Source organism: Oryzias latipes, chromosome 20 (genome assembly GCF_053564925.1).
Source record: "Oryzias latipes strain Hd-rR chromosome 20, Olatipes_Hd-rR_3.1".
NCBI classification, from domain to species: Eukaryota; Metazoa; Chordata; class Actinopteri; order Beloniformes; family Adrianichthyidae; genus Oryzias; species Oryzias latipes.
In genome coordinates this window covers 1,091,385-1,118,217 of record NC_136256.1, presented here as the reverse complement: position 1 = coordinate 1,118,217, position 26,833 = coordinate 1,091,385, and the positions used below count along the sequence as shown (strand labels likewise).

The window sequence follows — 26,833 nt, the reverse complement described above, 5'->3', positions numbered from 1 at the left end:
GTTGGCGGTTCGATCCCCGCTCCCACCAAACATAAATGTCGTTGTGTCCTTGGGCAAGACACTTCACCCTCCTTGCCTCCAGTGTGGCTCCACTGGTGTGTGAATGTGCATGAATGATCCCGGTGATGGTCAGAGGGGCCGTAGGCGCGAAATGGCAGCCACGCCTCTATCAGTCTGCCCCAGTGCAGCTGTGGCTACAACCATAGCTACCATCACCAAGTATGAATGAGGAGAGAATGAATAATGGACACAATGTAAGCGCTTTGGGTGTCTTGAAAAGCGCAGATAAATCCAATCCATTATTATTATTATTATTATCTCCTTCATAAACCCCTCACAGTTTGCCCCGTTACTGAGGGATGAAAGGCGTGGCTGCAGGAAAACACACAATTTGTTTTAGCAAATACAATTCTTTGGCACATTTTAACACAGTGAGCTTCACCTCGTTCTGCAGGACGCAGCGCCTCTCATCATGACAAGGCGGTGCAGCAGATCACGCAGAAAATCATGAGGAAGTGACAGAGCGCTCCTCTAATGATGCCTTCAGCTGACGGCGAGGAGGAGAAATCTGGTTTCTCAGGTGTGTTTCATGGATCTAGGATGAGAACTGTCCTACAAAATCTACACACCACTTACCTCTCACTGCGATTAACTGACTGGAAATATTTTAAACGAGGTACATCCACTGTGCTCCATGCTCCATGCTTCATGCGTGTGTAAATGCATTTGAGCGCTCTCTGCTCACAGAAAGGGAGGTACAGTAACAGACAGAGCATGAAATCTGTTCAAATGAACACAGACACGCTGTGGTGTTAATTCCTTCATCTCTGCGTCCTGACAATAACGTACTAAGGGCGACAGCGGCTGAACACCTGGATGATCAATGTGAGTCATAAAGCAGAGTGAGAGAGGAGCGATTCCTCTGTCAGGTCCTCGCTGAGGCGGGACCCATAAAAGCCTCTGCTGCTTCTAGATCTCAGCTCCAGGGTGAAAAATGCAAATGAAATAAAGATTATAGAAAATCAAAATGTGCAGTAGATGAAGGATGAAACTGTCGATAGGATTTTTCCGCTTGAATGTCCAGAAGCGACAGTACAAATGAACAGAGCGTGTCTGAAACGACTGTCATAATATTCAGTAGGTGGGCCTCTGCCTCAAAATAAGAGTCAATAAATAAAATCCAAAACGAAGTAAACTAAAGAAAATCATCAGCAGGTTAACTTGGTGAAAACAATAGACAATCTCCTAATCTGTGAAAAACAAAGCGTGTAAAGATGGAAGAGTGCATTTTCTCATTGTCTTCCGTGGATCTGATGATTGACGGGAACATAAAACTATCCCCATCTTAGGAATGTGAAAAAAGATTCATTTGTGATACAGAAATGTGCATGAAATGGGTCCACAGTCTTTTGGCAGTTAGGCTCTGGGCCAAAGGCGTCTTGATGCTGCTGAGATAAGCGTGGAGCACAGATGAATAAACCCCAGAACCTAGACGCTGATGGTGGTGGAGGCCCGTCCATGACGGAGAAGGGGGCGGAGCAAAACCGTCCAGACTGTGGACAGAAATACCTCCATGAATTTAAAAGCAGGAACATGAATGTAATTGGTTTAGAAAAGAAGGCGGGTGCTTAGTTAGTGGTCTGAGCATGGGGAGTGAGGCTGGGGGGGTCTTTCCCTTCCCTTTTTTCCTAGGTGACAGCTTTGCTCTCCGGCCCGTTCTTGAATCGCCTGTTGGGTTTTCCAAGCTGTGGGTTCTACACCACCAGGTCCTGACAGGTTCAGGTGAAATCGGCCTTTCCAAACTCTTTTGTTGGGTTTGCTGCTTCTAACCTCAGATGCTGAAATGATGACTGACACCTATAATGTTCCTCCGTCCTGGAGTGTCTCCAGATGGCCAAAACTATTTATTCGGTCTGTACATTTACATCACAGACCAGAAGAAATACATAATGTTGTTAGTGTTGACGGTCAGTCAGCTGGTTCTGCTGGACAGAAAGGCCCAAAGAGATGGAGGGCAGGTCAGAAGTACCATCAACACATATGTGTCAGACAGAATAAGATGTCATGCCGCTGTGTTGGCTCGCTGTGATGGACGCACGCTGTGCTTGACTGTGTATTGTGTTGGTGCAGCAGCAGAGGTGCAGTCTTCAGGCTCTGCTATGTGGGAATATGCAGGAGACTTGTCCAAAACTGCTCATAGTCAGCGGCATCATCAGCTCCACAATGTTCCTTGAGCTGAATTCCACACTCTCAGAAGGATCACCCTCACAGGAGTGCGTGGCGGGAAAATGTCCACATTCAGGATCTTTGACCGCTGTAGATTGCTCCGGTTCTGTTATGTTCTGCATAGAAAAGACTCTGCTGTAGGTGCAACACTCATCCTGGTAGCTGCTGCAAACCAACAGAGCTGCGTCATTTCATAACTGCAGTTTTACTGAGATTTTGTCCCAAAATGTGAGGTCTTGTGTTTTGTTTCACATGCACTCCATATTTATTGCAGTCATGCCCTCAGTCAGCTCCAAATGCAAACTGAAGGGTTTAGCAAAGTCATTTAAAGAGTGAGGAGGTGAGGCCATGAGGGAGTTAAGTCCTAGTGGGCCTGTTCCCTTCATCTGTGAGCGGAGTGATGGAGAGTGGGATCTAAGTGTCCTATCACTGTGATGCATTGTCCAGACCAGGTATTGATTGGCCCTGTGTGTTTGCTCGGATACATCATGTCATCTTTGTTTAGAGCCAGCATCTCAGACTGACGCTCCTACGGAAAAGTCCAGGAATGAAAGCGATGTGCCCGGGCTCCCTAAGAGTCTGGGTAATGATGGATCAGATTGTCTGCCTGGTCTCCAGGCCTGACTGTGGAGCGTCATCTTCATCAGACATGGTCTGACAGGGCGTCCATGATCACGAAGCCCCGCCGCCTGACACAGTCCCTGCTGGAGAACCCTGCTTACATCAACACACCCGCAGCAACTTTATCATATACAACCATTTGGAGCTTAGCTGTGGGCACAAACAGGTCACGCTGGGTTCAAACCCCCGGAGTCGCACTGTCCTTCACTCAGGAGTCTACAGATTAGAATTGTGCACTCAAGATATCACATATATTAGTTTAGGTTGATCTTACATTGACCTTTTTTACCTTTGATCAGTGACACAACCTCTCTTTTGTCTCTTCACTGCACTGTCTTGCTAACACACAACCTCTCTTTTGTTGCTTGTCCTGGGCCAACGAGAACTACAAGTGGGTTTTTGTAGTTTTTGGATTGACTAGGAGTATGTTTGTATAAACCCCTTTAGGATTTGATTTCATTTAATCATTTGATTTAATTGTATTTTACTTTTAACATTTAGAAGGAGAAGGAATAGCGGGGGGGAGGCATGATAAAACAAAAACAGAATTGGGGATTAAAAAAACAACTATATTGTAACATAATAGAAAAGAAGTGGCTTCAGGTTTGAATTCTGACTAACATTTGTGTATTTTAACCCAAGGGCTGTTCTGTGCACAAACACACTTATGTGTAGGAACACAATGGACTCTTGAGTGAGGTCTGACGTGTTGACTGTGTTTTATATGATGCTGAGGAATGACCCACAGTCATCCATCCCTATGCATGGAAACACAGAAAGGATTTGTCTACATGTGTCTGCAGTTTGACAGTGAAACTATTCTAGCTTTGTGAACCCTGCAAGACATTACATCTGACAAGGATCAGAACATTAACCTTCTTAAAATGATTAAAAGCAGCTTCTGCTTTTAATCATTTTCTGTCCCATAGTTTACATTCAGTAGGAGTTTGCGTGTGTAAATTATTTTGTAGTTTTGTGTGTAAATTAGTCATTCCAAAGAAAAATAAATACATCCACCAGTATTTGTCAAATTGTGGATGAAAGGGTGAGAAGGAATATACGATTAAAATAAAAGATAACTGAAGGTAAAACCCAACAGTTAACCTGCTAACAGTTAACCAGAAAACTGGCCTCTCAATAAAGAAATGAACAGTGTTTCCCATTGCTGTGTTTTTTCCAGTCAAACATCAAAGATAATAAAGCAAATTGCAGTAGAACCTGGACGGTTACAAGACTCTCCTATGAAGGAACTTTGTGGCCCAAATCAGTTTGATAGTGAGGTTTGATCAAATGTTCTCTACGACAGTGGTTTCCCTCCTATTTGTCTTGTGGTGTTCGTCACAGGAGTAACTTCACTCTTACAGAAAAGGTTATACAAAAGAAAGTGTGCTGAGAAAAAAAATGAAATGAGTCCCTTCTGTTCATCCTAAACAAATATTGGATAGCTGCTGTTCTACGTTTTACCAATTGAAGTGATTCTTTTAGCCCTTGTGCTATCTTAGATGACCCCCCCCCCCTTCCATTGAGGTGTTCTCCCTACCATGACAAAGGTGGATAAAGGTGGAAAGATTTCATGTAATCCATGGACACCAGTGAAGATCACAAATCATTGAAGAAAAAAGGTTCAGAGCACTGTCTAGTGGGTCTAGATGACCCAACTCCCAACGTTAACGTGCCTAGGATAGAACAAGGGTTACGTTGATTGTTATGATTTTCATCTCCTGTTGTAAAAATCAAAAGCTTTTGTAAGTCTTCAGGTAACTCTGTTTCTGGCTCTAAACATAACTAATAAGGTCTGCAATCAATGACATTTTTCAGTTTTAATAAACCTGACTTAATGGGAAGTTCATTTGTATTATCTCGAAATTTAGCTTTGTGAATAATTCTAATAGCTCTCTTTTGTAATAGAATTAAGGGCATTATATTAGTTTCATATGTAGTTCCACACACTTCAATAGAATACGTAAAATAAGGTAAAACCAAAGAGCAATATGCATATTATGACATGGTAAAATATATTTAGATTTGTTCAAAACAAAAAGGCTCTTGGCTACTCAGTCAATTTTCTACCCATTTTTTTTTATCTTTGTTGTTTTGCTTTATTGTAGACTGTGTCTAAATAAAGTTGTGTTAGCATCTTTGAAGGGCCCTGTCTTCTACATCATTTGTTGGATTTATTTCACAAATTTCGAAACAGTAAAATGTTCTTTTTATTAGCAACTCATGCTGGTGAGTACTTAACTGCTCATAAAGCGGTTAGTCAAGGGACAGTAGCTACCCAGGACCAGTTCTCCTACGCCTGTAAAGATAATCACCTGCTACCTCTCAATATCCATTTTGTCACAGGACTTAAGACCAAATCTCTTCCAATAGTCGGGACACCCTTAGTGACAGTACAGCCGTCACAGGATGTGAGGAGCGGATCTGTTGTCTCTTGTTCTGCATCTCTGTGAACCAGCACTTTTGTTTCTGCACCACAACACTCTGAAAATGTTCATTCATCTGGTAAATACAGTCTTTCTGCACTGCAGCACACCTGGAAATTTCAAAAACCAAAGTCAAACAAAACTGAAACTTTGTATCTACTTAGAATGAAGAAAATAGAGAGCTCTTCACATGAGAAAACATCCTGAGCTATGAAAACCCCTCTGATCCTGTACACAGAAAAGCTACTGTTGCGTACAGAATCTCTTAGGGGACGCACTAACTACTACTCTGGCTAAACACCATCAGATCTGAAGACGGAACGTGCATAATTCAGTGCACAGAGGAAAGTGAGAAGGAACTGCTAACATGCAGTGAAGATGAAGATGAAGATGAAGCGCAGCCTGGATAGCTTTTGTGAATGTGTGAATGCATCACTGCCCAGACCTCAGACAAGTGTCAGGCTGATGTCATCCAGATACCGTATGTATCCCAACTTAGTTAGTAACCCATGAAAAAACCACAGTTCAACACCACTACACGTTAGCTCTGTTAGTGTATTTACAGTAACACCCAATCTTTGCAACACGTAAAGAAAACAGGCTGACACTGACAGAGAATAAAATAAAAAAAATAATTGATACTTTATTGATCCCACAATGGGGAAATTCTTCTCCGCATTTTGACCCATCCCCTGGGGGGGAGCGGTGAGCTGCAGTAGCGTTAAGGAGGCAGTAGCGTTAAGGGCCTTGCCTAAGGACCCTCACTGGGTAATGTTCATTGCTTGCCATTGATATGGTAATTGACCCAGTACCATTGTTTATCCCCCTCCGGGAATTGAAACCTGGATTCCTGCATTGTAGCCTCTCACTTACCAACTGAGCTACCCAGCTGTATTGAAACTACCTAGCCGTATAGAAACGCGTACCTCTCAAATCGCTTTACTATCACTTAGCACAACCCGAATGAATTCCTTAATTAAGGCTCTCCAAATTATAAGGCGCATTGTTGTTTTTTGAAAAAAAAGGAAATATATAAAAAGAAGGCTTTAAAGTGTGCCTTACAATGTGGAAAATGCAGTTACTACTGTGAGACACAAACCACTGAAACGGAAACACCAACCTTTTCCCGCCTAAGCTCTCTCTTTTCTTAGCATTGCTGTCTAAATGTCCTTACTACTCTTTGCAGTTAGTGCACTATATAGACCATTTGCTGGTCCAGTATCCTGGATATTTCCCAGAAGTCTCTGCAAAAACCTATGTGCCTTGATGCTAACTAGACTGGCGAATGTAGACTTCAATATACTGTACTTTTACTTCGACAAATGGGTGACATCATATTTGGAGTTTAAAAAACATGAAAAAAGTAGTGAGTTTGTGTCCAAACTGCATCCAAGGCACTGGCTATTGGCTTATAGGGGTTGGGGAGAAGTGAAGGGATTTGGAAACAGCCCACGTTTGTTTTGACAATGGTCAACATGCAGCCCATCAAAACTTCTGTGGTCTTCTCAGACCCTCTGGGGAAGTCCAGAGGACTGGAGCTTTGAGAACAAGCATATCATCAGCAGCTGAGACGTGCATCTCAAGTTCCCAGTCAGGGTTTCCGTAAATTTAAGCTGATGGACAGTAGGAGATGTTCAAATGCAGCCATAAGAGTTTACTCTGTGTTCTCCATCAGTACTCATGAACCAACTGCTGCCTGTGACTGATTCTGATCTCAGAAGCTCAGCAAGGAGACCTGGATGCTGCGTGGATGGGAGATCAATTAGGAATACTGCAATGTCTTGAGGTTTTCCTCATTCAGTAGTTGTTCTTTTTACGATTGGCTAGTTGTTGTTTTGGATCTCAGGCCAACACCTGAGGAAAGTAAAAATCATACAACTGAACTGTGACGGTTGTTCTGTGAATTATCATCAGAGGTGACTCTGACTACAACTTGTTTCTGAGACTTGAGAACTAGAGTTCTTTTAACCACAGGACAAAAAAGGCCTTCAGAGGGGGGCAAGAAGTGCAGACAGAGGAGATGAACGCAGAGCTACAGAAGAGCTTTATTAAACATGCTACAGAAGTGATGCTGGAAAGAAGAGACACCCGAAAACCAGCCAGCCAAAGGTCTCTGTCCTCCTGTTGAAGAGTAACAATGCTTTAATTGTTCCTCAGTACTAATACAAATCAGGACTAATACCAAATTCCTCCACTACAAAAGTTGGAAAAGGGAAAGATTGTACAGAAATGTTGTTTTTGACAAAATGGCTCCAGTCTGGAGCTCATGTATGTTTGTTTCTCATAACTGATCAACAACCTTTAGTTTTCTGGTAAGTGAAGAAGCACAGAAGGCACAGCAGCTTTGGTCCGATCGAATAACGCCTCTCAACAAAAGTCACATGACAACGAAACCACAGTGGCTTTTCTGTAGCAGCATGTTCTGCTTCCTGGAGAAACGTCAACCTCATCATCAGGACTGAGCGAACCGGTCCATTGGGTCCACCAAGCTGCTTGTCAGGTCATCTGTTCAACAATCAGGGTGGGGCGGAGCTGCCTCGGACACTCATGATTGCACTTCACTGGATTAAGTTTGGATCGATAAAAAACAGAGTTTATGTTGGCTGACTGTGAGGTCAGACTTTTATTAGAGAATTCTGCTCTCAGGCTACTAAACACTTGAAACAATTCAGGTCTGCAATGAAACACTTCAAAATGGTTGTGAGCTCATCTTCACACCTAACCCCACTACTACAAACGTCAGTGCCTCCTGAGCAGGAAAAAACACATGGGCCTGCTGGAACAGTCAGTACTGTCAAGTAAGGCACAAAAGTACTATACAGAATCAAAAATACTCATGAAAAAGGAATGACTGGAACAACAAACCCCCCCGAACAGAGAAAATGTACGTGGTCCCCCTGCAGTCCAGACAGCATGCTGCCCGTCTGAGCTGTAGACCACAGCAGCTAAGAGTCTGAACGCCTCACTCCTCAAATGGTCGACTTGGAGAAGGACACTCTGAGGTGCTGGTTGGCTCCCATGTTGTAGTTATGAAGGTCAATCAAGGCCTGGATGGCCTCCTCCACCGTAGACATCTGTATCAGAGCCATCTTCCGGTCCCTGAAAGACATTTTGACAGAGTTAGATGCTTCACATGACCCAGACCAATCACTTCTTACTGACGATTTCTGGTCCCAACATGGTGGGGAAAATGATGATCTCTAAAAATATTATCTGTAAAATAAACATTTATCATGTTGCAATGATTTCTGGTTCTTCAGCTTCATGCTTTGTGTCCCTCTCAGAGGGTCTTTTATGTACTCCCAGAAGGTCAAAATACAAACCAAGTGAGGAAAAGATGGCCGCCTTGATGGACTAACCGATGCGTTTGGGCTCCTGCCTTAACCCTCCTGTTATGTTCGTTTGTGAGGAACAGAGATGATGTTCCTGGGTCAATTTGACCCGGTGAAGGTTTTATTAATTAAAAGATGTCTGAAACCCAAAAAATCCTAACAAGCAGTGTGAATATTTCATTACTAACACCTTTACTAATTATTCCATCAAAACTTAGTGAAATGGTGTTCCTTACCTCTAACAGGAAGTGGTTCAATTATTAGATAATTCACTCGTTTTTCTTAAAAATATACATGTTCAAACTGTTTTCAAATTTTTCACTACTGTATTACTTTTGAATGACTACCATATAAAATACAATAGTTTTATATAACATTGAAAAATGATCTTGAAATTTTGTTTTACATAAATTCACTGTGAACCAGAAAAAACAAAATCACAATACAACAGACAAGCAATTGCAATATGAAGTTGTGTGTGTGTCTGTACATATACACAGCACAAGAGTGACCAGTCTCCACATTTGTGCAAATTAATTTTGCACGTTTCACACAGGTCATGCTTGTCTAGACCTGGATCCTGTCTCCGGGTCGACTCGCACCCCCGACTGTCCCCCCAACTCCATCTGGATGAAGCTCGCCTGCTGGACTTTAAATATGAAGTTGTAGATTTAGATAAGCTAATTCTTCTCTTTGAGTTCTGATAAATCGCCTGTCCGTCCTGGGGGAGGATCCCTCCTCCATGTGGACACCCCTGAGGTTTCTTCGTTTTTTCCGGAATCCGTTTTCTTTAGGAGTTTTTCCTTACCGCGAAGGGGGGTCTAGGGGCAGGGATGACCATTTAGTTTAGTCAGTTTAGTATTTTCCTATTGAATTCTATGTATTCATGATCCCTCGTAATTTATGTTTTACTTTTTCAATTACCTATACGAAGCCCATCGAGACGACTGTTGTTGTGAATTTGGGCTATACAAATAAAATTGAATAAAATTGAATTGAATTGAATTGAATTAGATTGATTGAATTGACGTGGTCACATGAGTCACTGCCATCCTAGTGGGCCCTGGAACTGTCTTTATTATTTTTTCTGCAGACAGGTTTGTCTGACGCATATTTGGGGATGAAGACCAATGTACTTCACCATTCTTTGATATGAATTTCTTGCTTGGATGAACAGGAATAATAATTCCCTCATCTGGTTCAAAATCAGAATCATTAGAATCAGAATTTAGCTCAAGATAGTCTTCTTATGATCATGATCAGTGATGACTTCCAGAGCCTCCTGGACTGTCATCTTTCTGCTTTGGTTGTTCATTTTCTAAAGGTCTGCCTGTGTAATGTTGGAAGGACTCCCATGCAGAGAATCTTTTAAATGTTGAGTGTCCACTCAATGTGGGTTGAGTTTTCCCGCGAGAACATAAATGTTTCCTATCAAAAGTCATAACACCTGGGCACCTGTGTGCGTGTGTGTGTGTGCGTGTCTGTCTATGTGTGTGATTGTGGTGAAATATGTCTCATAGCTGCTGAGAAAGCAATACTACTTATAATAAGACATCCTTGTACCTCCCGTTTGACTGCCGGGTCAAATTGACCCAAACAGTATCTATGTGATATAAATATGCAGAGGGGGGTGCAAATATGTGAGATGAACCAAATTCATAACTTATGTTGATTATAGTAATTAAGGCAAACAGAAGAAATTTCATGCTGAAAAAATAATTTTAACTATTTTTCCTAGATGTTCAATTGTTAATTTTGACCCGCAACATAACAGGAGGGTTAATCACTTTTACTTTTAAAATTCTCACTCTCCATAATAACATAAGTGCAGGGAACTGTGTCTCAATATTTTTTAATAACCTCCGACTACGAAAATGACGACAAGATTGCGAACAGAACAACAAAAAAGGATGATACCATCAACGATCCTGTCGTGGCTATGCTAAAAGCTATGCTAGTAGATCACGGAGCGTCCCTTTCAGCGGAGTTCAATGCCTCTATCGCACAGCTGGAGTCAAAGTTTGATTACATCCAGTCTGCTGTTGAAGACCACCATCAAAGACTCTCCTCGCTGGAAGACGCGGCCACCGATTCACGTAAAGCTAGCGTTGGTGATGGAGGATAATGCTAAGCTAAAGGCGCAGCTTGTTGACTTTGAGAGCAGGAGCCGCCGCAACAACGTTCAAATAATGGGGATCCCTAAAAACGCAAAAGGACCTCGCCCCACTACATTCTTCTCAGAAGTGTTGCTGGAGGTGTTTGGGAAAGAAGTCCTGAAAACTGCTCCGGAGTTGGACAGAGCTCACTGTGTGCTGCTGCCCAAGCCGGGGCCTGCTGCTAGGCCCCGGCTTGGGCAGCATGCTTACATCATTTCTAGACCCGCAAGCTCGTGGTGCACAAGGCTCGAGAGCTGAGGGGGAAGCTCCGGTACAAGGACTCGCCTCTTCACATTGTGGAAGACTACTGCCCAGAGGTCCTTGAGCAACGTTCTGCCTATCGTGGAGTAATGAAAAACCTGTACAACTGGGGCTTCAGGCCCAGTCTCTGCTACCCGACCAAGCTTTTCATTATGACCGAAGAGGGGGAGTGGAAGCGGCTAGCTTCACCCAAAGACCTCAAGACTGCACCAGCCGGCTAGCTAAGAAGCTCTGACTTTTTTTTCAGGTTATTTTTGGTCCCTACTTTACATATGGTGTATTCTCTCACAGGTCCAGCGTTTTGAAATTTGTTCTTTTAACAGTAAAGCTTCTTGCCTTGACATATATTCTTAATTTACATTCCGGAGGATGTTTATTTTTTATGTGTTTCTCTCTCTCTTCTCTTCTCTTTTTATTGGATTGCATCTGCATACAATAATATATCCCTTATCACTTTAGTGAGTCTTCATTGACAGGAAGCCTTTTTTTTTTCTAAGGGGATTCAGGTCCAGTGTCATTGTCAGTATGTGTGGGTTTGTGTGTGTATGTTGTGGTTTTTTTGTGTTTTTTTTTCTTTTTTATTTCTTCTCTCCTTCCCCTGCCTCGTTCCAGCAAATTAGATCTTTCATTTTCCAGTGCCTGAATATCACAGACTTGTTTACAGGCAAGTCAACACATCATAAGGTATGGCTAACACTTAAATGTATATCTTGGAATGTGAGAGGTGTCGGAACTTCAATTAAAGCCAAGGTCTTAACTCATTTACAAAAGCTGAAAGGTGACATTATTTTTCACCTGCGTATAAAAGAAGTAATGCCTTTGAAAAGAAACTGAATCAACCAAATATATCATTTAAAATTCAATGCTAAGGCCAGAGGATCTGCTATACTTATCCGTAGTAACGTTTTATTTGAAAAACACAAAATCAATCAGATACAGACGGCCGCTTTGTTATTGTATCAGGGAATTTACAGGGCTCTATGGTGGGGCTGGCAAATGTTTATGGACCAAACTTTCAATACAGAAATTCTTCTCTGTAATATCAGGATTTGAAAATTACCACCTTATTATTGGGGGGAGATTTTAACTTAGTCCAAGATGTTATACTGGATAGGTCCTCTCCTAAGGCCGCTCCACCAACCAGATCCTCATGTGCTCTCGATGTCTTTAAAACAGAACTAGGGCTGATAGACCCGTGGAAATGCAAGAATCCCACTACAAGAACATTCTTCTTTTTCTTCCATACCCACCAAACTTACACACGCATAGATTTTTTTCTCATTGATCTTAGACTGCTTTCTGGAATTCAAACCTGTAATTACATTACAATAGCCACATCAGATCACGCATCGGTTCTATTAGAGCTGGCACTCGGTCCGCAACCTCAACCTCCTAAACAATGGAGATTCAATTCTAACTTATTGATAAGAAACGACTATAAGCAATTTTTAAGAACTCATATTACACTTTCTTTGAATGAAATGACGCTGCTGAAATATCTAGAGGCATTCTCTGGGAGGCACACAAGGCCTACATGAGGGGTCAGCTTATAAGCTTTGTCTCCAAATGGAAAAAGAGGAGTCATCTCAAAAGACCAACTTACTAAATAATATTAAAGATCTTGACAGTAAACACTCATCTAACCCAAATCCCAATCTCTACGCTGAACGAGTGAGACTTCAGACCAATCTTAATTTGATCACAACCACAGTGGTTATGACTCAGCTGGTGAAGACCAGACAGAATTTTTTTGAATCTGGTGATAAAGCAGGGAAACTTTTGGCCCATCAAGCTCGGGCTGCAGCAACCTCCAAATTAATTTCGAATATCAAGCGTGAATTGGGTGAAATCATTTCCGATTCCAGGGAAATAAATGAAGCATTTGCAAACTTCTACTCTGAGCTATACACCTCCAACTCACCACCTAGCGCTCAAGAGATGTTTCAAAAGGCAGAATTTCCAAAGATAGATGAAGAGGTTTCAAAAAGCTTGGGTGAACCGATCACAATAGCTGAAATTCAACTAGCCATCAAATATTTAAATACAGGTAAATCACCCGGTCCAGATGGCTTCTCTGGTGAGTATTACAAAGCCAACTCAGATCTTCTGGCACCAGTCGTAAAAGAGATGTACTATGAGGCCTTTTTGAAATCATCTCTTACAAATACTCTGTCTGAAGCAACCATATCCTTGATTCTATAAAAAGATAAAGATCCTCTCCTGTGCAGTAGCTACAGGCCCATCTCGCAGCTTAATGTAGACTTTAAAATCCTTTCTAGACCAGACAGGCTTCATGACTGGGAGCCACTCTTACCATAACACCAGACGGCTCTTGAACATTATCCATTCACCTTGCCTCTCAGCACCAGAAGTCATAGTGTCACTCCATGCAGAGAAGGCTTTTGATCGCGTTGAGTGGACTTTTCTACATGAAGCAATGCACAGGTTTGGCCTGGGCAATGACTTTATTGAGTGGGTTAAGCTGCTTTACTCGTCTTCAATGGCATCAGTTCGGACAAAAAACACCCCATCACCTCCCTCTCCTCTCAGGAGGGGTACAAGACAGGCATGCCCTCTTTCGCCTGCACTATTTGCAATCGCGATAGAGACGTTTGCTATCTGGTTGTGTGCAGAAGAAAGATTTAAAGGTATTGTTAGGTCTGGTATCATCCACAAGGTGTCGCTCTATGCAGACGATGTTCTCCTTTATATTTCTGACCCACTGAACTCTCTACCCATAATATTGGACATTTTTGATCAATTCGGATCACTTTCCGGTTCTGAGGTTAATTACCAGAAAAGTGAACAATTTTAAACGAGTGGAAACTGCCTTTAAATATTTAGGTATATTTATATCTTCCTCCACTTCTGAAAGGAAAAAATGCAACTTTGAATCCCTCCTGGAGAGCATTGGGGAAGACTTTGATCATTGATCAGTTTAAAATTGCTGCTCTTTGGTCTGGCTTTAAGATCTCTCCACTCTCCCGATTTTTAAAAATAACCAGCGTCCTGAAACAACTAAGAATTTAAATGAGTCACAGCCTTTGGGCTGCAGAAATTTTCCAAAAACCACAAAGATGCTGCACTTCTGAGGGTTTGATACTAATCCTGAGAAATATTTACCCCTCATTTTTCAAATATCTCTAATATTTCACTTGTTTTGAATTTGTAACTAATTCTTGATTTTTTGTCATATTATTCATTAGTTGTTTAAACTCCCTGTTTTTTTCTTTTCTTTAGCTGTTTATGTTTCAAAATTCTATAAACTAAATTTATCAGTATTTAAATATTAAATATTAAAAGTTAAAAAATGTCTGCCTGGAAAGCTGACCCTCAAACAAAGAAATGTGAAAAACGCTTGGACTCCCCTGAGCTTACTCTCTTTGGACCAAATGTGTCAGGACACCTGATTGGTCTACGCCAGAGTTCAGGTAAGCGGCCGCATCAGCCTAACAAAGCCTTTATGAGACTGACCTACAGTGGAGGTTCTACACTGACCTACCCCGAACACGCACACAATTTGATGATATCCTTTTGTGTTCCCTATGTTTATTTGCCCATTTTACATAAATAATGCATGAATTTTATAAACTCGTATTGCAGGGGGGTCAAACTCAGACGCACTGGGGCCTAAATCCAAAACACACTTAAGGTTTTGGGCCGAACAAGATAAACATTTATTGAACACACTAAAGCTAAACTTTTAACCCTTATAAACCGTTAAAACTTAACTCTATGAACCTAAATATGAATTGAGACAGGAATATTAATCCAAAAATAAATCAAGTTAAACCTTAAATAACGTATAATATTTTGTTCTCCATAAAAATACATTCAGACAAAATTATACAAATATGAACATGGTGCAGAACAAACCAAACAAAGCCTGGAAATATTAATAATAAGAAATAACCAATCAAATAATTCTGTTTTCTTTGCTCTTTTGTCATTTTTTGGAGAGGACTTCTGCATCATTTTTAGCAATAAGTTAATTTCTGTTTGGTGTGTGACGTCCTGTGTGTGTCTTTATGAAACAGATCAGAGGGATTTGATTTTTAAAAACCTGTTATTGTGAGTTTCATTTTTAGGTCCTATAAAACATTACATACTAAATCATAGAACTCATCACTATTTCTTCCACAATGTTTGGCATTTTCCTAACAGTAAAAATTCTTCAAAAACCTTAATACTGTCATAAACAAATGATCTATTTTTTATTGTTTAAAGACACGTCATCGAAATGTCTACAATAGTTCATGAAGAATGACATTATTAGCATGAGATGAGTCATCTAAAGGCACGCCATGATCCAGGTGTTGCCCAATTGGGGGTGCGCTCCTCGGTGCCCCTCCCCTTTTCCTTAAGCCATATTTGCAGCATTATCTCAAAGACAGGAGCGTGCAGCTGCAGGGGCTCCAATTCACAGTTTCAGGCCGTTACAAACTCTGTGATATAATAGAAAACAAAAAGTGGAGCACAATCTTTTCTTTTATTTTACAAGCACTGAGCTGCTGCCCCCTTTAAATTTGCGCTCCGGGCAATTGCCCGTATAACCCGTGCCTAAAACCGCTATTGCTGACCTGTAAAACCAAGTCCAAGTCTCTTTCACACCAGAAGAGTCCTACAGACTTTGTGAAGAATGCTTTTGAGTAGGGATGGGTATCACTGATATTCTATTTGATTCACCAGAGCCGTGATCGATTTGACTCACAATTCTTTGGATCCACTCGATTCGATTCAATTTTAAATTTATACAGTTTACCCATTTAGACATATTTGTATAGAAATAATTTATTCATCTATATATGCTTTGAAAATATTCATATTAATGTGATAGTTACTGTCAGATGTATCAGTGAAATAATAAACCACTGATTGTTAACACCCTACAGCAGGGGTCCCCAAATCCAGGCCTCAAGGGCCGGATTCCTGCTGGTTTTCCAGACATCCTGTTTTATCAGCTGTTGATTACCTGGATCAGGTGTGTTTAGTCAATAAGGAGATTGAATGGCAGAATGGTTGGAAAACATGTAGGACACCGGCCCTCGAGGCCTGGATGTGGGGAACCCTGCCCTACAGTGTTACAGGTTTTCTAAAATGGAGAAGCTCCAACAAAAATGTGCCGATTTTTAAGAAACTTTCAGTTTGGCCACTAGGTGGAGCTCTATAGCATTACACTTTATTCCAGAAGATTGGAGCAAAAAATGGAGCTTCAGAACACAAATGGTTACTTTAAAAAAGGTTTTCTTAAAGACTTTGGAAAATTCCTGTCTGTGAGTCTATAAAGCTGTTTATTCAGAAATGTATGTTTAGGTTGACCAAGCGTTAGCATTAGCCGTCCTATGGGATATTCCATTATATGTTAGCATCAAGCTAGCAGACTTTCTTTAATTTATTTAACCTTTATTTACCCCGGAATTGTCCCAATGAAATTAAGAATATCTTTTTCAAGGGAGTCCTGGCTAGCCCTTAAGTGATGGGGAGTTTGTAAAAGAATGTATGCCGAAAGTAGCTGACATTGTTTGTCCTGAGCAAAAGAAAAAGTTTGAAGAATTTGAGTCTGTCAAATGATGCAATTACTAGACGAGTAGAAGACCTGGACAGCAACCTCCAACAACAACTGGGAAAACATCTGGAGGGCCTGGTTAACTGTACAAATGACACTTGGTCATTAAAGTTATTAAAAACAATTTTTTCTGTTTATCTATTTTTTTCCCACCAAAATTGGCCCCACTCTAATGTCGAGTTCCTAATTTGGTCTTTTGCTACAAAAACTTTGAGAACCCCTGCTGTAGATGTATCAGGGTATATTAGTACTGTTCAGTGAACCTTCCTTTTGTATTTTGTAGCAGTTTTACAGTTGTACACCGGGATAGTTTCAAAGCGTTATCTCGCCAAATCTCAAGACTGCTGTGTGGTCAATGAAAAATGAAATGCATAAAAGATCGATCTCTACTTTTTTGGATCGATTATTGATTTATTAAGCCTAAATCTATTCAGCCGCTGCCACTCTCAGGGGGTTCAAGGCTCCTGGTGGGAAGGACAACACAATCATGGAGGGGGGAACAGCTCCAGCCACCACCTCACAGCTTCATCACAGAGACAAGTAAATCCGCTGTCTGTTTGGACGCCATTCAATGTCTGCTGTCCACTCCTCCCATGACCACGTTCTCTGTAGAAAACACTGCTGGGGGGTTTAGACCTGGCTACTCCCTCATCAACCCAGTTCTGCCTTATCTTCTACACCTTTGTTCAAGTTTGATTTGCATTCACACTCAGCACTTTTTCAAGTGAATCAAACCAGACTGCCTGGAAAACTCCAAATACTTACTTCTGGGCAATGCTGCTCCATAAGGATGGTCCTGCTAATCCTCTTATTAGAACATAGATCTCCATGGGACATTGTATACCTCAGGTGCCTTCAGTTCTGAACTAAAGGCAGTTGTTTTAGCTCCTTCTAATACGAGGCGCTTCAGTTGTTGCACGAGAGCTCAGGTGAACTTTCATACTCGTCATGAAAGCAAACTATCCAAACCAACGCCTCTGGTGTGAATCAATGGTTATTAACAGTAATCTTGCTTCATCACTTACTGGAAAAACTTGAAGGCTTTGACGGTTCCCCCAGTGTTGGAAAACAGCAGCCGCAGGTCTTCCTCAGTCACGTCCTGCCTGTAGAAAAGAGACAGCCAGATCCAGAAAAAGCATCAGATTCAGCTGACTCAACACAATGTTGGGCTTTAAACACGACATTTCCTTTTATTTGCAATCCCTCTTGTCAAAAGACATAAAACAGATGATAGAAATATGAAATAGTCTATCCCTTTCCCATCAGGGATCGCCACAGCGAAACAACCTCTCACTCGAGGATTAGTCGCATGGCTAAATTGGCAATGTTTTACGCCGGATGCCCTTCCTGACGCAACCTTCTCAATTTATCCGGGCTTGGGACCGGCACAGCAGCAGAGAAGGGAATAGGGAGCAGCCTGGATTTGAACCCTGGTTTCAATGACGGAAGGCGCCGCAAATCAGCACAAGCTCAACCGGCTCCCAGAAATATGAAATGGTAAATAGATGAAATGCAATGAAGTGCTATTAGCAGCCACTAAAACAAAGAAAACAGCCATCAACATTGACCTTAAAACAACATCACATTTACTGATGAGCTTCTGATGTCCACAAACAGCAACAGCTTCCATGTGAGTCTGAACAACCAGCATGCAACAGGAGGAAAAGCTTTCAGTCACATCACAGTACAGTCTATAAAACACACACTCACCTGAAAACACCTGTATGTGTAGGTTTGGACATGGAGCGCTGGCGTGTGCATTTGCATGTGTGACACGCATGTGTGTGTAGTTCTGGGTGGTTATGCACAAGAATGCAGCCAATAAACCAATATTTCCCCCATTGATAACATTGAACCTTAGACAAAGGTTTCCTCTCTTTACCCTCTTTCTTCTTTCTCATGTGTTCTCTCTCTGCACATCTGCCTCACTCTCTCTCTTCTGCAGAATCCCAAACAGAACTAAGAATGTGTTGGAGCTAGGGCATAAAAACAGAACCCTGCCGATAAAAATAAAGGAGGCTCTCAGCTTGTGTTAGCTCAGCTGCTGGACACCATTTACAGGGAAAAAGGAGGGGTTGTGACCAGATGGGCCAGAGGCCACAGAACGGCCAACGGGAGGCCGGTTTACACCTGGGACTGGTCACCTTCTAGCTTTGGATGATGAAATCTTTCTTTCGTTTTAGCTCAGGGGGCACACTGGGGTATTTGGGCTCATAGTGTAGAAGTTTTCTAAAGCCCTGGACACCAGCAGAGCTGGGGAGCACAGCAGAGATGGAGGGGCTAAATCTCCTGTCATCTGCCACTCATTGATAAGGGGTTCAAATTCCAAACTAGGATGCCTTTGTCTTTGTGTATAAGACACCTAATCCTACATTGCAAGTAGTCTGTAAGCTGCTACAACTAGGAGTTTTTAGATCATAGAGATGATGGAATCCCACTGTCAGCAAACAGTGGGGAACAGGAGAGAAAAGGTTCCATTCATGTGTCAATTAGTCTATGACTGCTTAGCTGGATACCTACAGGACGTTGGACAGATGAAGAGTGGCAGATGGTGGGAAAATGTTCTGGAAGTTCTTGGAGCCAGGTTTCTTGAAGCGATGGAGTGAAGAGTTGGTGAAATCTTTGGTCAGGCCCTGGTCGTCCAGGCCGTCACGCGGTAGAGCCACTGACTGGTGCTTGGACAGAGTGACTCGGATTATCTTCCCGTACATCTTCTGTCCATTCAGGTGGCTCATTGCTTGAACCGAGAAAAGAAAAAACCAAGATGACGGAATGTGTGAACAGTCTAGAGTAGGGGTGTCAAACTCTAGGCCTTGAGGGCCGGCCTCCTGCCGGTTTTCCAGAGATCCTGCCTAAATTTGCTTCCGATTACCTGCATCAGGTGGGTTTAGCCGATAAAAAGCTAAAATAGCAAGTTACTTGGAAAACATGTATGACAGCAGGCCTTGAGGCCTGGAGGTTGACAACTGTGGTCTAGAGCAGCAGCAAACACCTCAGTGACATTCTAGGGACGAAGAAGCAATGAGGATAAAGCAGGGTCAGGGTTTGCCCCTCAGATGACAAATGAAATACAACAAAATCTTTAATGTCGGAGGAGCTGAAGAACTCACCAAGCTGGGCCTGGCTGGGATCGCACATCTGAATCAGAGCACTGTCCTTCTTGTTGTAGAGGATTTTCACCCTCTGGACATCCCCGTACACTCCTGCAGGGGAACCGCGGCCCAGGAGGGGAGGTGGACACAAAGCAGACCGTCAGCACAAACCAATGCAGACCAAACAGGAAAATATTGACTCAAACCAAGAAAAGAGAAAACATACAAGAGACTAACAAGCTATGAGAGTGAGAAGAGTAGAAAAAGAAGAGAGTGTCCCCCATTCCACCCACCCCGTCTACATAAAGAAATATAACGCTGTGTCAGGCGGCTAAACATAGAAACAACATGCAAACTCCAGCTCAACTGTACGTTAAGACTCCACTGTCACTTTTAGAGCATAGGGATGAACATTAAGCACTAAACAAGAAGCTCAATGGTTACAAACGATTAAGAGAAGTTAAAGTCTGTTAATCCATACAAATATGCCTGAGTCAATATTTCTAATCAAACATAGGCCTCAAAGATCGAAGCCAAACAGAGTGAAAGGAGAGAAAGAGGGAGAGAGGAGAGAGAGAGCCAATGATAACATACCGAAGAGGGTAAACAGACTTTGGGGCGTAACCATCTTTAGGGGGAGAGAAGAGCAACAAGCAGCGTGAGACAGGTAGAGAGGTAGAAGAGGCGGAGGTAGAGATGGACAGATCGATCCAGAGCGGAGGTAGGTAGGAGGGATGGTGGTTTGTGTTTTCCCCCCGCAAAGGTCATGGAGGAGGGGGAGGACACATTGGCCGTCATGGCAGGAAGGGGGAGGTCGGTTAATATGGGAGCCAGAAAGGATGACGATGTGAAATTATTTTCAAAAATGAGGGAGGAGAGGAGAAAAGAAAGAGGAAGGTAGAGAGGGGGTGGGGGGCAGATTGAAAGAGAGGCAGACGCGCATTTGGAAATGGAAAAAAAAAATCAAAGCAGGGGGAAAAGGGGGACAAAAATAAAATATATGTCAGTACATTGGAATAATGCAGCTAGTTTGGTCAAAGATTATGGCTTTAGTCCAAACACTGCAAAAGAGCCAAAAGATCGCATCCTGGACAGGTATGGGAGGGGGGCAAGGGACAAAATCATGACCAAATCAACAGCATCAAATCAGAACCGTGGGGTAAAAGAACATGCAGCAGGTCAGCAGAGGGGAGGTCATGCAGTCCAGGTGAGTCTGCAGCACATGCAGGACCGCATGCAAACCCAACCCTCACACAAGCTTCAGGACACTATGGCTCTGACACTGTCCCATCCCCAGCAACACACAGTCAAAGACGAGCAGACAGAGGCACAAATGAGGCGTCACACAATCCAAAAACTGCAGAGGAAACAGACGGAGAGTAGTCGTTTGTTTCATGCGTCAGGACACAACAACAGACAGGTGAGGAGCTCACAGAGAAAAACAGGAGACACAGTTAGCCAGGTAAATTGAGTTTGCCGAGAGGAGAAAGGCCAAACATCGGGACAGGAAGGGAAGCTTCTCACACTGAACACAAAGACAGCAGACGGGGAAACAGACAGACGCAGTCAGTCAGACACAAACAGATGACTAACAACACCGGAAAACGGAAGGTTTGAGTTCCAGTCTGCTGCACGCCACTACAGTTTAGGCTCCGCCTCCACAAGACCTTTACATTTGTATTAGGGTTAAACTGACCATGACTAAAATGTCTGCATGTATGGTTCCTGATGAAAAAAGACATTTAAGTTTTATTTGTTGTATCTTGTAAGCTAAAGAGCCACTTCCATGAAAATGGTGTCTATAGTGTTTTAACATGTTCTTGTGGCATTTTTCTCATGATTGAGGACATGTTTTGAGGAAATTAAGATCCAAATTGCATTTCTAAATATTTTTTATTCAAATCCTTGTGAAACAGGAGCAGCTGAAAAAAAGCAGATTGAAATAGAATGTATTTGTGATGTAGAAAACATGATGGGCGGGCAACAAGCCCCCCGCCCTGAGCTCTCAGCAACACAGAAGGGTAAAGGGGGGGGTCCCGGTCCCGCCCACAACTAAGAGGTGATTTTCATTTGAATCAACCTATAAATAAATCATTTTTAATGCAATCTACTTGCACTTCCTTCACGATTGCCTGGTTGATTGCGATCAACCCATTGCCCCCCCCCCCCCGATCTAGCGGTTGTGGCAAAGCAGCAGTAAAGTGGGTGATCTGAGAACCAAATAAGAACCACAATATGGGAAAAATGTCTCCGGTAAGAAACGACGTTTGAACTGAACAGCAGAGACTGTAAAGTGCTGCTAAAGAATTCAACAAACTCATCTAAAAGCAGAAAAACAGACTCTAAACATAAAGAAAATGTCAGACGGATGTTATAAGAGGGGGACATGAAAGGGAGCAACAGAAACGAATGGGTGGATGTGGCACCTGGGGGGGGGTCTATCATGATGCTGCCTTCAAGTGACTCACCTCCTCGTTGAGGTTGCTGGCGAGCAGGACCCCCCCAGATCCTGCTTGTCCGGGGAGGGCCACCCTACCCGCTGCAGCGGCTGCTGCTGCTGCTGCACTCAGGGGGTTCAAGGCTCCTGGTGGGAGGGACAACACAATCATGGAGGGGGGAACAGCTCCAGCCACCACCTCACAGCTTCATCACACACCATTCTGTGTCTCCTGTCCACTCCTCCCATGACCACGTTCTCTGTAGAAAGGACTGCTGGGGGGTTTAGAGCTCGCTGGCTACCATTTTTACAGCTGTAACATAATATCTCTTCAGCTCTCAGAGCCTTTGTGACGTTTTGAGTTACAGAGACGTAGACATTTGTAAACATACAGAAAGACATAAAGATGTCTGCATGGACTGAAACTATTCCAGCTTTGTGAACACTGCAAACAGAAAATCAATAAAAATCAATAAAAATAAACGTCTCTTTCCTACAGAGTTTTTTTAATCCTCGTCCCATCTTATTCTCTGACCCCTCCCTCGGTCCCTCTCCAGACATTGGTCCTGATCTGCAAACATTTTAAATTAGCTGTCCGTCAGATCCTCCTTATTCCTGATCCAAACTATTGTTGTCACTCCACCCAAAATGCTAACCTTTGTGCCTGTGCAGCTACATCGTCAGAGGACCACGTTAGACATTTAACAGTCACTACAAAACTTTGATGTGCTTTTAACTTCATGCCCTGTGGCTTCAAGAAGCAGGACTGTATTAAATGTCCCCCCCCCCCCCCCCTTACAAGCAGAAAACCACGTCAGCAGTGCAGCGCTGAGGCTGAATAGCTTCACTGTTACTGAGTGGACAATGCAGCTGTCAGGAATCACAACTATGGACAAGAAGAGTGCTACCAGGAGATGAAAGTACCTGGGATCTTACAGAGGAGGGGGGTGGAGTCTTTGCTGAGGGCAGCAGCCACACTGGGGTCCAGAGTGGGCCGACTGTCACCTGCTGGCAGCTCCGGTCTGCTGTAGTCACGACTCTTATCATTGTTGTATTTAACATTCAGGTTGACCAGCTTAGAGAAGTCAATGCGCAGTGTGCAGCATGAGTTGTAGATGTTCTGACCATCCAGTGCCTGAAAAAAGAAAAACGATGACGGAGAAGCAACTCCAAAATGAATCCAGCAAGCTGGGTCTCACTAGTTTGGCGTGCTGTGCCTGGACGGGATCACTGTACTGCAGAAGAGCCTGGAACTGGTTGTTCTTGGTGAAGGTGATAATCTTCATGACGGTGCCAAACTTTGAAAATATCTGCCAAAACAAAGAAAGGACCAGTATTACTAGCTGAGCATGTGTCAGTGCCATTGAAAGCAGGCTTTTTGCCCACCTGCTGCAGCACATCCAGGGTTACGGGGTAGAACATGTTGTCAATGATGATCCGCAGCACAGGGCTGGACGCTGCAGCTAGAACGTCCTGCACCTCCGAGCCCGGGGGTTGGACGGCTGAGACCGCCTGCAGCACTGCCTGAGTCCGCTGTGGTCAAACAGCACATGATTCTGAACATCTCTGGACCAAACAGCCTCTATCTGATGGGGAAAGGGACCATGACTGCTTAGGGAATGGAGAAGGGAAGGCTTTCTGAGGAAACACCCATGTTCCAGGTGCACACAGTGCATCTGCAAAGTGTACCAAGCACTTCATTTCTATTATGTTACAGCTTTTTCCATTTAGATCTGTACCAAACATCCCATAGGGACATGTGGGGCAGCGGAAGGGCGGTTGACCTCTGATCGGAATATTGGAGGTTCGATTCCCCCCTTGCTGCCCATGGATGGAAGTGTTCTTGAGCAAGACACTGAACCCCACCTTGGTGGAAGGTTGGCACCAGTGGAGATAGATAGATAGATGATGATAGATGTAAGATCTTCGTTACCATGGCGCCACGTGTGTGGCAGCTTATCTGGGCAGCTCTACCTTTTTGTGTTCCTTACTTTGCGTTTTTTAATATTTTCTTCCAACTTATTTGTGTTTTTTGTATTTTTCAAAGTTCTGCGACAAAGGACAGGAACATCATTACTTTTGCTTTTTGTTTTTTTCTCAACTTTTTGAACCGGCCTCGGGGGATCCGTTAGGATGCAGCTCCATTGTTTACACTCGAGATCAGCTGTTAGCTCTTGGCCGAGCTGAGATTCTCCTCGCTGGAAAGCCAGATGTTCCAGCTGAAATACGGAGGAAACGACGAGGCTGCAGAGCTGGAGTTAAACGTCGGGAGAGAAGACGGAGGTACAAGCCATGTTTACCATCCGTTACTATGGAAACGTCGGCGCGCTCTCTAACAAGCTGGACGAGCTAACAGTGCTCATGCGTCTGCAGCGGGTGTACCGTGAGAGCAGCCTGCTGTGTTTCACCGAGACGTGGCTCCACCAGGACATGACAAACTCCGTGGTCTCAGTTACTGGATTCACGCTGGTGCGGGCAGACCGGAGCGCGGCGCAGAGCGGAAAGAAGAAAGGCGGTGGTCTGGCGGTGTTCGTGAATGACAGGTGGTGTAACCCGAACCACATCACTGTGAAAGAACAGCACTGCAGCAAGGACATTGAACTGGTGGCAGTCAGCGTTCGGCCGTACTACCTTCCACGGGAGTTCTCCCATGTGCTGGTGATCACTGTGTACGTCCCTCCGTCGGCTGACGCTGCTGTCGCTTGTGAGCGCGTGCACAGCACCGTGTCCCAGCTGCAGACACAACACCCGCAGGCCCTGATCCTGATTTCTGGGGACTTTAACCATGCATGCACCCCCCTCTCCGCCACCCTGTCTAACTTCACCCAGTATGTGAACTGTCATACGAGGGACAGAAAAACTCTGGACCTTTTCTATGCTAACATCAAGAATGCATATGCTTCTGCCCCCCTCCCCCCTTTAGGACGCTCTGATCACAGCCTGGTCCATCTCTCCTCTGCGTACACTCCAGTGGTGAAACAGCAGAAACAACAGGTTAAAACGGTGAAGATCTGGACTGAGGAGGTAACAGAGCGACTAAGGGACTGTTTTAGCACCACAGACTGGGACGTTCTCTGCAGTCCACACGGGGGGGGGGGCATTGACAGTCTTACTGACTGCATCACGGACTATGTCAATGTTTGTGTGGAAAACACAGTGCAAACAAAATCAGTGCAGTGTTTTTCCAACAACAAGCCCTGGGTCACTCCTGAGCTGAAGACCCTCATAAATGAGAAGAAGAGGGCTTTTCTCTCTGGGGACAAGGAGGAGCTACGCAGAGTACAGAGGGACCTGAAATACAACATCAGGAAGTGCAAAGACGCTACAGGAAGAAGCTGGAGCAGCGCCTGGAACAGAACAACATCCGTGATGTGTGGAGGGGTCTGAAACACATCTCAGGACATGCTGAGGCTGGAAATGGTCGCCAGGTCACAGGTGACCAAGCCTGGATAAATGGAGTGAACCTGTTCTTTAACAGATTTGATTCTGCCCAGCCCCCAGTCTCCACCCACACGGCCCCCTCTTCACACCTTTCCAGCTCAGGCGTCTCCTCCCAGCTGCAGCTGTTACCACCTCAGCACCAAGCAGTCCACTCTCCCCTTCTTCCAACAGAAGCAAAGGGACCCCCCCAACGACTCACAGCACCAGACCAGCCACCGCCCACCCATCCTCCAACCCCCCTCTGCCTCACCCTGAATCAGGTTAGGATGGAGTTAAGGAGAACAAAGGCCAGGAAGGCAACAGGCCCTGACAGCATCACCTCCAGGCTCCTCAGGGAGTGTGCAGACCAGCTCTGTGTGGTGATGCTGTTCATATTTAATATGAGCCTCAGACTGGAGAAGGTACCAGTCCTCTGGAGGACTTCCTGCCTGGTTCCGGTTCCAAAGGTACCTCGTCCTACGGAACCGAACCACTTCAGACCTGTCGCCTTGACTTCCCACCTGATGAAGGCTATGGAGAGGATCATCCTCAGCCATCTCCGCACTCAGGTGAGCTCAGCACTGGACCCGCTGCAGTTTGCATATCGACCAGGCATCGGGGTGGATGACGCCATCATCTACCTGCAGCATCGGGCCCTGTCTCACCTGGAGGCCCCTGGGAGCACTGTGAGAGTCATGTTTTTTGATTTCTCCAGTGCTTTCAACACAATCCAGCCATCACTGCTGAGGAGGAAGCTGGAGGTTGCAGGTGTGGACCAACATCTGGTTGCTTGGACCATCAACTACCTCACAGACAGGCCACAGTTTGTCAGGCTGCGTGTCTGATGTGGTGGTCTGCAGCACGGGGGCACCTCAAGGGACTGTGCTCTCCCCATTCCTGTTCACCCTGTACACATCAGACTTCACCTACGAATCCCACCACTGTCATCTGCAGAAGTTCTCAGATGACAGTGCCATTGTGGGCTGTGTATCAGGGGGGGATGAGCAGGAGTACAGGGGAGTCATCTCTGACTTTGTTGGCTGGTGTGAAGTTAACCACCTGCTGCTAAACACCAGCAAGACAAAGGAGCTGATCCTGGACTTCAGGAGGTCCTCACCATCACAGTCACCGGTGAACATCCAGGGTTCAGACATTGAGGTCGTGGACACATTTAAATATCTGGGTGTTCACCTGAACAACAGACTGGACTGGTCCAACAACACGGATGCTCTGTACAGGAGGGGCCAGAGTCGCCTTCACCTGCTGAGGAGACTGAGGTCCTTTGGCGTGTGCAGA

At 44.0% G+C, this 26,833-nt stretch overlaps 1 protein-coding gene across 3 annotated transcripts in view; it reads right to left on the bottom strand.

Annotated features, from left to right (window-relative positions):
* Positions 1 to 7,300: 7,300 nt before the first annotated feature.
* Positions 7,301 to 26,833, bottom strand: part of ptbp2a (polypyrimidine tract binding protein 2a) — a 35,270-nt gene continuing 15,737 nt past the window's right edge. For all 3 annotated transcript variants that reach the window (XM_020702072.2, XM_011473568.4, XM_078938935.1), the window contains 9 exons: positions 23,504 to 23,650; positions 23,317 to 23,427; positions 23,042 to 23,252; positions 22,149 to 22,264; positions 20,275 to 20,308; positions 19,699 to 19,791; positions 19,109 to 19,325; positions 17,614 to 17,691; positions 7,301 to 8,372 (listed from right to left, as the gene is read on the bottom strand). In XM_020702072.2, coding sequence (XP_020557731.1) covers positions 8,243 to 8,372; positions 17,614 to 17,691; positions 19,109 to 19,325; positions 19,699 to 19,791; positions 20,275 to 20,308; positions 22,149 to 22,264; positions 23,042 to 23,252; positions 23,317 to 23,427; positions 23,504 to 23,650 — 1,137 coding nt within the window. In that variant the 3' untranslated portion in view covers positions 7,301 to 8,242. The remainder of the gene's footprint in view (positions 8,373 to 17,613; positions 17,692 to 19,108; positions 19,326 to 19,698; positions 19,792 to 20,274; positions 20,309 to 22,148; positions 22,265 to 23,041; positions 23,253 to 23,316; positions 23,428 to 23,503; positions 23,651 to 26,833) is intronic.